The following is a 12,466-nucleotide window of genomic DNA, read 5'->3' as shown; positions in this document are numbered from 1 at the left end:
TTTGTATGTATAATAGAGAAAACATAGATCCAAGGTATTTAGGGTTGCATGTACACTTAGGAGTGTTAGAATGCTTAAAACCCAACAATTATTACCCCATTAGGGCTCATCCAATCCATCCCCACAATGGCCTTGCTCTCACGCAAAGTAATAGGAACCAAATCAATCGGGTATCTCTCTTGGAAATGATCAAGAGTACAAACACGATGAACCCTTGACAATTTCACCGTACGATTGTTAGCGATTTCCACCTCCATTCGATAATCAAGCTCCCTAGGAGCATCAACAAACCTCTTGCTGAGAACAAGAGATATAAACAATCGGGTGGCGCCCGAATCAAAGAGAACCACATGTAAAACACTTTTCACTAAGAACATTCCTATATGTCCACAAACACATTAAGAAAAACAAATAAACAATAAAATAGGATAGGGAGAAGATACATAATAGTAAACACATATGGCGCTGCATGAGCCTCCTTGACTTTCAGTTGGAAAGCTCGACTCCTCACAACGGATGCCCCACCTTGCCCTAGCGGCCGTCAGTGATCCTCAATATCGCTATAGTGGGTGCTGCAACTACTCCTACTACTAAACTTCGACAATCAGCCTTCTTGTGGCCCCACTTTTTGCAATGAAAGCAAATCACACTCGATACCTGGGTGGTGGCGGTATAATCTTTTCCGAAGTGACTAGTCTTGCCGCACTTATAGCAACCCGAACCACCTGCCCTATATATCGTAATGTGTGTCTTGTCTTACTTTCCATAGTGGCTCTGACCCTGATGGCCCATCGATCTAGAATCAAAAGTCTTGGGCTTCTTCACTGAACCCCCGACTGTTTGCACATGCTATACCTTCCTCTTACTAAGGTGCTCCAAATCGATCTCCTGTTCTCGGGCTTTGGCTACCGTATCCTCCAAAGTCTAACAATCTGAAAATAAAATAACTCCATGATGTCCACTCTCAGCATGTCATGGTACCGTGTCTTCTTCATCTCCTCATTCACATCATACTTTGGAAACCACAAGGCTCTCTCCCAAAACATGGTAGTGATCTCCCCCACAATCTCAGTAGTCTGGTGCAGATCCTGGAACTCCCTCACCAACTGTTGCACCTCGACAACCGATGCAAACTCCGCTTGAAATTGGGACACAAAGTCAGGGAAATTCATGGCCTCAATGGCTAGCGCTCCCAGAGCATATCCAACCTCCTACCACCAATCTCAAGGTTGCTACCTCATATATCCTGCAACAAACCTCACCTTCGAACCCTCAGGGCAGAAGCTAGTCATCTGGGCGCTCTCCATATCTGTTATCCACCTTCTACCGGCATGTAGTCCTTCAAACCAAAGAACTCCAACGCCCCATATCCCTTGAAATCCTTGAAGGAGAGAGTGTGAGCTCTGTATTTCCTGAAAATCAACGCATGTCTAAAGGCCCAAAAATGATCCTCCATCATCTTTATGATACCCTCCTTGATAATCCCGAACATCATCGGGGTCGTATCAAGGATACCTCTCGTAATCTCATACAGGATGAACTCATGTAGTCCCTCATCAACTAGTACACACACAAGGAGGTTCACACTCTCGAAGTTTCCCGGAATCGTCAAGACGTTCCTCGTATCGGGAATAGATCATGTGCTTTTAGTACGAGCCCAATACTACCTTCCACACCTATCTATATCTTCCTCAACGACTGCCTTAAATCCTCCAAGTCACTTCCCTATTATCAATCACTCCACTTGCAATATAAAGAACCCTATGATCAAAAACAACTCCTAGGCTTTCCTGTTGCTCCCTTCCCACCACTGTACGCCATCAAATATATAAGAGACTCTCTTCAATACCTTCTAACTATTACACAAATACAATTACATGCCACCGGCACCAGATAATTCTATGATTGCTAGATCCCACCCCACAACGGTTGGACTCAAATAAGAGTTGTGTAATAGGGTTGAACCTAAACTTCTAAAATTATCTAATCCCTACAACATGCAATTTAATGTATTCACTTAATAGTTACCAAACACTAGCGGAGTCCCTAAAAGAAAAAAAAATCAAACATCATTCAAGCATTGAGTAGTCCAATCTATGGCATCACCAAATCATACCATTTTATCCAACATTCAAAATATGTATTAGCATGTTGTTTTATGAACTCAAAAAATCAGGCATATGCAGGTGTCTCTCCAAGCATTCTATCGTTCAATCCTGAGAAAATCCTTATGTAACATACACATTGTTAACCATGTATAATTATCGTGTTTTGTAAGCTTGATAGCTTAAAAGTGAGTAATATTATATAATATATGAGTTTGAACATTGAGTTCTAACAAGATAGTTTTATGAGATTTGAAGTAAAATTATGTTTAGAATCATTCGGAAAGTATTGGAAGTCTTATGAGATTCCAATCAAAAGTCAAATATTGAAATTAACGAAAATTTAATATATAAATTAGGAAATAAGTAAAAATAATGTTATTGAAAGTTGTAGATTATCTCATTAGAAACATTTAGGAGAACACCTCACTGAAATCCGAGTTATAACGAAGAAGTTATGACTTATTGAAGTTTCGCGACAGAACCGGCACGACGCCATATGACGCTAAAATGTGAGTTCACGATAAACTACTTTTTAGCCTTTGTGATCTAAATAAAAGTCGCAGTATTCGTGAAACCGAGAACTTTCAAAGAAAGAACGTCCAAATCCAACTTCATATGAGGAAGTTATGAATTTTCTAAGATTCAACATAACAGTACACAACCCGAAACTCGAGTCGAGTGATTTTTATCCGACACAACCAAAACAAGAATAAAGATCTCGTTAATAGTAGAAGTTATGAATTTGTAACGGACTCTTCCCGTCCCGGCCCATAAAAAATATAATATTAAAAATAAAGTCAAAATTAGCCGATGGGGTCTAAACGAAAGTTTTAGAGCACAATTTCACCTATGTTTGGATATAAATAACATCAAAAACGGAGCTCGTATGCGAAAGATACGAATTTTTGAAGTTTTGGGCACAAACTTCAAGGCTGGTCCGAAGGAGTACGTTCAACATACTCATGTAAGTGCTCCGGAGTCCGTTACCCTCCCTACTCCTTCTCATGAGTGCCACGTGTCATAGCCTTGACGCTACCGAGTTCATCCACTTCGTACGCCCAGTGTACGAAGTTACGTCTAGTGAAGAGATGTCTGAGGCAGCACACCCTGCTTACCGAGGAATTACGCCCAGCGTAATGCGAGCCCTCAAACCACTATAAATAGAAAGAGAGGCCTTCTGAATTTTGGTTACAACTTTCACTCTATTTTACCTTCTACTTCCTTTCAAGTTACCCTAACACCCCCCAAAGCCTAGGAAACATCCCCGACACCCACAGCAAGTCCCGACACACCGAAGACCCGAGAAAATAATGTTTAAAGTTGAAACTCTGCCTGCACAAAGCCTGGTTTTCAACTAAAATCCCCGGTTTCGTCAAAGAAAGTCATTTTTAGAGGCGAAGTGTTGCCCAAATGATCATTTTATCATTTGGTTATTTCACAGTGAGTTCAATATAGGGACAACTGCATGTTATGTGTTATATGTTCAATGTGCTTTCCTAAGTTATTATGGTTTTATATTGTTGATCATGTAGAGCATGACTCGTATAACTTCTGGTATTGGCTTTGAGACTTTGTCCATCTAGAGCATTTCTCATATTATTCTCGTATCGGATTTATGCCTTTTGTCCATGTAGAGCATGACTCGTATAACTTCTGGTATTGGCTTTGTGCCTTTGGCCATGTAGAGCATGACTCGTATAACTTCTGGTATTGTCTTTGTGCGTTTGGCCATGTAGAGCATGACTCGTATAACTTCTGGTATTGGCATAGGGCAATGTAGGGCTGAAAGCCTGTATATTCTAGCAAAATGATAATCTAAAATTGTATTTTCTGTGCCAATTGGGCTGAAGCTTTATTGATGTATATCAAGTTGAAATTGTTATGTCTCATTGATTGCAAATCAGTGAATCAGATTATTGATTGATATGGAAAGCTTTTCATATGATACACATATACCTTTGTTGTTCTTTTACCCTCTTTGCTTCTGTCATATTAATATGTATATGGCATAACGTTATATTGTAACTGTTATTGAAGTCGCCAAGCGCCACACGTTTACCCCTCTCAATGTTTAAAGTATTGTAGGTGATAAGCATCCAGTATAGTCCTGTACAGGTAGAAGATGTAGAATAGATAATATTATAGCTTTTGTATTTATTGTATAAATTACTAGGAAGTTATGTAATATATAAAACATTGTAAAAATCTTAATAGTCGGTTTGTATCCAGTCTTTTGTAATAAGACCATATATGTAAAATATGTTTATGAATATGTATGTAGCATGTTTGGAGTAATAATATTATAAAGGTATTAGAGAAATAGTGGGTCTCACACTCATGGTAACCGAGCAGTAGTTTAAGTGAACTAAACACCACAGATTGGTATTTAGACTTAAACCGTCAAAAGTTCAATATATGAACGGATTCATTGTACGTATATGGATACAAACCATAGGAAAGACTTAAATGAACTATTAGGTAATGATAAATCATAATATTCTAAAATATTATATTACTCCAAATTTTCAGATCAATGGCTGAACAGGTGAGTAGCCATACACCAGATGTGGGTGGAGATCCTCAACCTGATGAAGTAAATACTCTAGTATCCCCTCGTGAGGAGCAACTTGTGGATAAACTCACTAGTGTTATTCGGAAAACTCTCAAAGAACATAAAATGAATGGTGATAAAGGTAAAGAGAAAGCCACCGGAGAATCTTCAAAATGTGTGGCGAAACGTCCCTCATTCAAAAATTTCAAGAGTAATGGTGCTACAGAGTTTTTAGGTGTTCTTAATCCCATTGTTGTTCTTACATGGATCCAGAACACAGAAAAAGTATTTCGTTCTCATGTTGTTAATGAAGACAAGGCTAATTATGCTTCTACAATGCTCGTCGGAGAAGCCTTGGTCTGGTGGGAAGCAACATTTGAGGCTCTCAATGGGTATAACTAGGATAATTTATCTTGGGAAATGTTCAAAACTCATTTTCTAGGAAAGTATTGTCCTCTAGGCATGAGGAGAAGATTGGAGAAAGAATTCCTCGAGCTTAAACAGAGAGGAATGACTGTGAATGATTATGAAACTCAATTCAATCAAAAATAACAGTTTGCTGCAAAGTATATTCCAACTGAAGATGATAAAATTTAGTTATTCCTGGAAGTACTATGGTATGAAATCTGCGATTTCGTGGTTAATCGGGATGTTCTGTCGTTTGATAAAGTTGTTGAGTATGCTCGAAAGTGAAAGCATGACTTAATTCTGTCGTTTGATAAAGTTGTCGTTTGATAAAGTTGTTGAGTATCCTCGAGCTTAAACAGAGAGGAATGACTATGAATGATTATGAAACTCAATTCAATCAAAAATAACGGTTTGCTGCAAAGTATATTCCAACTGAAGATGATAAAATTTAGTTATTCCTGGAAGTACTATGGTATGAAATCTGCGATTTCGTGGTTAATCGGGATCTTCTGTCGTTTGATAAAGTTGTTAAGTATGCTCGAAAGTGAAAGCATGACTTAGAAATATGTGGTGCCACTCATTCTGTTCCAAAGCATCCACGTGTTGATCAAACTGTTCCTATTTCCTCCATTCCACCAGCTAAATCCATTCGATATGATCCTGGTAAACAAGTGCAATCTCATAATACCTCTCGTGGTTGCGGTAGGTCACAATCTTTTTCTCTTCTGTCACTATCGTGTCGAAATTGTGGAAAGAATCATCCGAGTGAATGCATATTAGGAAAAGAATTAGTGATCTGTCATGGATATGGAGAAATAAGCCACATGAAGTTTGTTTTCCTGATGAACAATGTTACATGCTTTGCTTGTGGTGTTACTGGCCACAAGAAGCGTTTCTGCCCTACTCTTACTAGTCAAATGGTGGGGAGTCAAGCTTCCCTCCAACAACCAAAGAGTACTCCAACTAAAAAGGAGGAGGTGCCAAAAGCTAAAGGCCGTGCATTCCCAATTACCATGGAGGAGGCACGTGAAGACCCGAATATTGTGACCAGTACATTTCTCGTCAACTCTAGACCTTCTCATATCTTATTTGATTCTGGTGCCTCAGATTCTTTTGTGTCTCATGAATTCGCGCATTCCTTTCAAATTACTTGCTATGCACTCGCGCAACCATTTCATGTGGATATTGCGGGAAGTATATCATTACTTGCTGATAAAGTCTATAAGGATTGTTTCATAGAAATTAAAGGCTATAATTTTCTTGCTAACCTGATTCCTATCTCCTTGCTCAACTATGATATTATTCTCGGCATGGATTGGTTGTCAAAGAACTGTGCAGAAATCTTGTGATATGAAAAGCTAGTATAAATTCCTATTGAATGGGAGAATCCTATTTATGTCTACGGTGAGAAAAGACTTAAAATCGTTAAAATAATCTCCTTCGTAAAAGCTCGTAAATTTATACCGAAGGGGTGTTCTAATTATCTGGCCTATACAGTTGATATCTCAAAAGAGGGGAAGAAAACTGTAAATGATGTTCCTGTTGTTAATGAATATCTTGATGTTTTCCCCGATGATTTGCCTGGACTTCCTCTGGATAGGCATGTAGAATTCTGAATTCATCTTGTACTTGGTGTTGCTCCAATTGCAAAGACTCCTTATTGTCTTGCGCCAGCTGAAATGAAGGAAATGATGATCCAACTGCAGGAATTACTTGACAAAGACTTTATTCGACCGCGTACCTCTCCTTGGGATACTTCGGTACTGTATGTCAAGAAGACGGACGGTTCGATGTGAGTGTGTATTGATTACCATGAGCTAAATAAGGTAACTATCAAGAACAAGTACCCACTACCTCGCATTGACAATTTGTTTGATCAACTTCAGGGTGTTAGCTATTTCTTGAAGATTGGTTGAGATCTGGCTATCATCAGTTGAAAGTACACGAGAAGGATGTACCGGAGACTGCTTTTCGTACTTGATATGGGCATTATAAATTTCTTGTCATGCCATTCGGTTTGACAAATGTTCCTACTGTATTCATGGATATGATGAATCGGGTGTGTTGTCCAATGCTCGATAAATCTATCATCGTATTCATTGATGATATTCTAATCTATTCCAAGTCTGAAGCTGATCATGCCATTCATATTCGTGAAATATTCGAACTTCTTCGAAAGGAGAAACTATATGCTAAATTCTCCAAATGTGAATTTTGGCTTCACCAAATTCAATTTATCAGCCATGTGATTACTGGTGACGGTATATCAGTAGATCCTACCAAAATTGAAGCTATTCAGAATTGGGAAGTGCCCCGTAATGCTTCCGAAATTCACATTTTCTTGGGTCTCGCGGGGTATTACCGGAGATTCATTAAAGATTTTCCATGTATAGCTTTACCTCTCACGAGTATTACACGAAAGGAAGTAAAGTTCGAATGGGGTGAAGCCCAAGGAAAAGCTTTCTCAACTCTAAAAGATCTTTTTCCTCATGCTCCAACCTTATCACTCCCAGAAGGTGATAATGATTTTTTTGTGTATAGCAATGCTTCTAGATTGGGACTCGGTTGCATGTTAATGCAGCGTGGTAGAGTAATAGTCTATGCCTCAAGACAACTGAAAGAGTATGAAAAGAATTATCCCACCCATGACCTCGAACTCGCTGCAGTAGTATTTACCCTAAAACTTTGGAGGCATTATCTTTTTGGTACAAAATGCCAATTGTTTACTGACCACAAAATTCTCAAGTATAGATTCAGTCAGCAAACTTTGAATATGAGACAACAGCAAGCCATGTAGCTGATCAAAAACTATGACTGTGAAATCCTGTGTCATCTTGGAAAGGCCAATGTAGTTGCCGATGCACTTAGCAGGAAGGTTTATCATAATAGTGTCTGTTATGTTATTTCCCATACTACCGTAAAGTTCACTATTCTTGATGAACTAAAGAAATGGCAAGTAGAGGCCTTACAGCCAGAAAATGTGAAGAAACAAGGGATGGTACATTATGCTGATATTTTAATTGATGATCCACATGGACTGGAAGTATTTATGAATTGGCTATGGATTCTAGAGATTGGTGGATTAAGACAGAAGATTTTAGACGAAGCCCATAAGTATAAGTTATCAATACATCCTGGTACAAGTAAAATGTACTATGATGTACGAGCTGATTATTGGTAGCCTGGATTGAAGAGAGACATTGGAAGATATGTGCAGGAATGTTTAGTATGCTTACAAGACAAAGCGGAACACCAAAAGCCATACGGGAGTCCAGAAAGTATTAATGTTCCCATGTGGAAATGGGAGGAGTTGTCCATGGATTTTATTACCAAATTGTCAAAGACTACGAGACGGAATGATAACATTTGGGTAATTGTCGACCGACTGACTAAGAGTGCACATTTTCTTGCCATGCGTGAAACAGCTTCAATGGAGAAATATACACAAGTATACTTGGATGAAATTATTGCAAGACATGGTGTGCCACTAAAGATTATTTCTGATCGTGATACTCGCTTCATTTCTCATTTTTGGGCAAGTATGCAACATGAATTAGGATCTCAAATCGCTTTTAGCATAACTTATCATCCCCAGACAGATGATCAAACGGAGAGAACAATCCAAACAGTAGAATATATGCTCCTTGCATGCCTCTTAGAGTTCGGTGGTAACTGGATAAGTACTTACCTCTTGTCGAATTTTCATATAATAACAGTTACCACACTTTAATCAAAATGCCACCATAAAAATGCTAGGGTTCAACCAGAAGAAGAGATTCCAGTTAATGAGTCATTACCTCTTAGACATTCCATTAGAGTTAGAATGCAACCTGAGTTATATGGATTCCATATTACTGCTGATGGTGACACATTTATCAGTGATAGTACACTAAGAAATTTAGATGAACCAGCTAACTACAAGGAAGCAATGGCATGCCCTAAGGCAGCCAAATGACAAGAGGCAATGAACAAAGAGATCAAGTTCATGTATGACAACCAAGTTTGGAATTTTGTTGATAATGTATCAGGTCGTAAGATAGTTGGGTGCAAATGGATCTTCAAGAAGAAGACCGAAATGGATGGAAAGATACACACTTATTCTTTCAACTTTTAATCTTTCAACTCTAGAATCAAGGTGAAGCTGCACTTGAAGATTATGCGACTGATTGCATTGAAGCCTCCTCAATCAATCTATATACCCACTGAAGTGATCCAAAAGATTTGTTCTCTCTGATGTTCTCTCTGAAGATTCTCAAGCTGAAAGCGCCAATTTTCAAGAATCTTTTCAAGAAGCCTCCTCACCCAACATGTGTTTAATGTCAAATTTTGAAGAGAATCCCAACGGCTTAAGATGAAGTCATTTATTGAAGATTTATCAAGTTCATCTTGAAGCTGTGAAGAAATCGAAGATAAACGCTGAACCAAAGCTCCCAATGAAGATTAACAAGAAAAGCTAGCTACTTTTTAGGGGGAGTGTCTTGGGTCAATTAGAAAAGAAAGCTATAAACCAAAGGGGAGATTGTTGGGTCTAAAATATTGGTTTATACTTTGATTTTGTAGGCAATTGGTTTTTCTATAATGTAATATATATTTGCAGCTGTGTTCACGGCCAGGTGAATGTTTACGGCCATAAACCAGTTCACGGCCTTAAGCCTGTTCACGGCCGTGAACTACGACCCATGTTCCCCATATACATAATAATGGATGTTAGGTGGGTGAGGAGTTTATGGCTGAGAGAAGAGAGGAGCTTAAGTGTGTGAAATCCAAGGGGTTTTAGAGAGAGCAGAACTAGTGTGTGTATACTATATGTATGGAGCATCATTCTATTCATTGAATACATCATAGATTCACTTATTCTTCTTCTCCTTCTCTTCTATTTTGATCTGGTATCATCCGTTTGATTGGGATTCCGCACCATCAAACGGATCTGATTGATACACAAGTAGATTTGGAACTTACAACACTTTCAAGGCTCGACTGGTTATGAAGGGCTTTACTCAAAGCCCAAGGGTTAACTATGATGAGACATTCTCACAGGTGGCTAAGATAAAATCTATTAGGATAATGCTCGCCATAGCTATATTTCATGACTATGAATTTTGGCATATGGGTGTCACAACTGCTTTCCTTAATAGAAATTTGGCTATGGATGTTTACATGAGTCAGACAGAGGGTTTTGTTGATACAAATTTTCGCAATAGAGCGTGTAAGGTTGAGAAATCAATCTATGTATTAAAACAATCTTCTCACAGATGAAATCTTTGCTTTGAAGAGAAGATCAAGGAGTTTAGCTTCTCCAGAAGTGAACATGAGTCATGTGTATATGTTAAAGCTAATGGGAGTATAGTAGCCTCCCTGGTATTGTATGTTGATGACATACTTCTTATAGGAAACGACATTCCAACTTCGCAAGCAGTTAAGTCTTGGCTTGGAAAGTGTTTCTCTATGAAGGATCTGAGAGAGGCTACCTATATTCTAGAGATAAGGATTCTAAGAGACAGGAGTAAAATACTAGTTGGAAGTTGTGAGCAAAATCCTTATTGATGATTATCCCACGTAGGATGTCATGAGCAAAATATAAAGAAACTAGTCATAAGGACTAAATGTGTACAAACTAAAAAACATATTACCTTATTAAATCATTTTTCTGGTTTAACCTAGAGTAGCCGATTATAAGGATTGAATATGGACAAAAAAACAAGTTAAATGGTCAAATACAGACAAAAAAAAAATTAGTAACCAAATGTGTACAAATGAAAAGTTATATTACCCTTTTAAGTCATTGTCCCTTCCAATTAACCCCATGGACTTAACAAGAACATCCCTACTTGGTATCCCAATTAATGTGATGTTACAATGCACATCCATCATGAGTCGTTGAATAAACATCTATTACAAGTCCCATACTATTGCGTGGATAAAGGTTAATTGTAACATAAAATTGTATCTTGGTATCCCAATTAATGTGTACATGTCTCAACTTTATAGAAATGCTTTTTTAAGGCATTGGTATACTAAGAGGTATTTTTGAGTACAAAGTTGTTGTGATAATATGAAGCTTTGTTGTTTATATCCAAAGTGGTCTTCAAGATTCGTATTGATTTGAATTTTTGAGTTTTGTATCCGAACTAGTTTGTATAATATATTATGCTCCTTTGGATGAGTTTATGACATGGTGTTAGATCGTTGAGGTTAACAACAAGCAATAAAATAGTCAAAAGAACAAAAGGTTTCACAAAGTCTTAATCAAAAACAATTTTTGATTATGGTTTTCACTATGAACTTGTTCTCTCACAAAGAGAGAAGTGCACAAAGCAGATTAGGGTTACAAGTTACAATAAATGTAAAAACTAAAACTAGTGTGACTGAAATATTAGGAATGATAATCTATCTATGTAAATCCATACATATTAGGGGTTTAAAACAAACTATACAAAGATGAGATCCTAATCACTACGATCACGGATCTGAAAACTGTAGTGAACAAGAAATCTTCACGCTATTGATTAACACGCTGATACTGAGGAATCAACGTGAAGATAAGATTGAATCATCAGATTATAGGTCTTAACCTTACATGTGGGCTTATTTTAGTGCTCTTAACTTGAATCGTAGGTTAGTATGAGCAGCTCACTTATCTCATCACGTGTGTATGCCCACGTGTTTGTGTATTATTGATCAAGTACCACACCTACGTTTAAATTTAGAGTAAGATTTTCCCAAGTGTTCATATTCATCTGAATATTGTCGCCATCATTTATACTCTTATTCTAAGATCAATAAAAAAAACTTACAATGTTATTTACATTGTTTGTTTTACTGATTCATTTTGTATTTTTAATTCATCATTACATTCTTGATTCAACATGTATACCCCCACCGCACCATGCGGTAAAATCATGTAGTAATAACTGAAGGTGGTGGAACACTACACCATCTGATGTGATGACTACGATACCCTCTAACACGATAATCAAACTCGATGTGCAACAATTTCTCTATTTTCTTCTCCCTTTCTCTACCATTTATTTGACATTTTTACAAAAAATATCCTATGGCTTCATATTTATTTAAAATAATAATAAGTATGAGGAAGTGATGGGTGATTATTTCTTATACGAGGGGAGAGTCACGTGGAGGGAATGACGTGCCGCTAAGTTTCATGGTAAAAATGAGTGGAATGCCCCTAGTCTTATAGAATTTTAAAACCGGGATACTATCATATCATTTTCTAAGGGTATATTCACTAGGTTTGTGACAAGTAAGTCAATGATGCACTTAGCTTTCCATTAATTTATATTTTTTCTGTTAGCTATCTAATCATTTTCCTATTAGTATATTATGTCAATCACATCCGGCCAACCTTACCTAGATGAAGGTTAATAGATTAACATAATTT

The 12,466-nt window shown here is 37.6% G+C and overlaps 1 protein-coding gene across 1 annotated transcript; it reads left to right on the top strand.

Moving 5' to 3' along the window:
* Positions 1-5,891: 5,891 nt before the first annotated feature.
* LOC145067451 (uncharacterized) lies at positions 5,892-6,416 on the top strand. The gene has a single exon (XM_079014589.1). The coding sequence runs from the start codon at positions 5,892-5,894 to the stop codon at positions 6,414-6,416; it is 525 nt and encodes a 174-aa protein (XP_078870715.1).
* The last annotated feature ends 6,050 nt before the right edge of the window (positions 6,417-12,466 follow it).

This window comes from Lactuca serriola, chromosome 8 (genome assembly GCF_051521515.1).
Source record: "Lactuca serriola cultivar US96UC23 chromosome 8, Lser_US96UC23_V15, whole genome shotgun sequence".
NCBI lineage: Eukaryota > Viridiplantae > Streptophyta > Magnoliopsida > Asterales > Asteraceae > Lactuca > Lactuca serriola.
The sequence above is the reverse complement of the archived record's forward strand: the minus strand, read 5'-3'. Positions and strand labels throughout refer to the sequence as shown.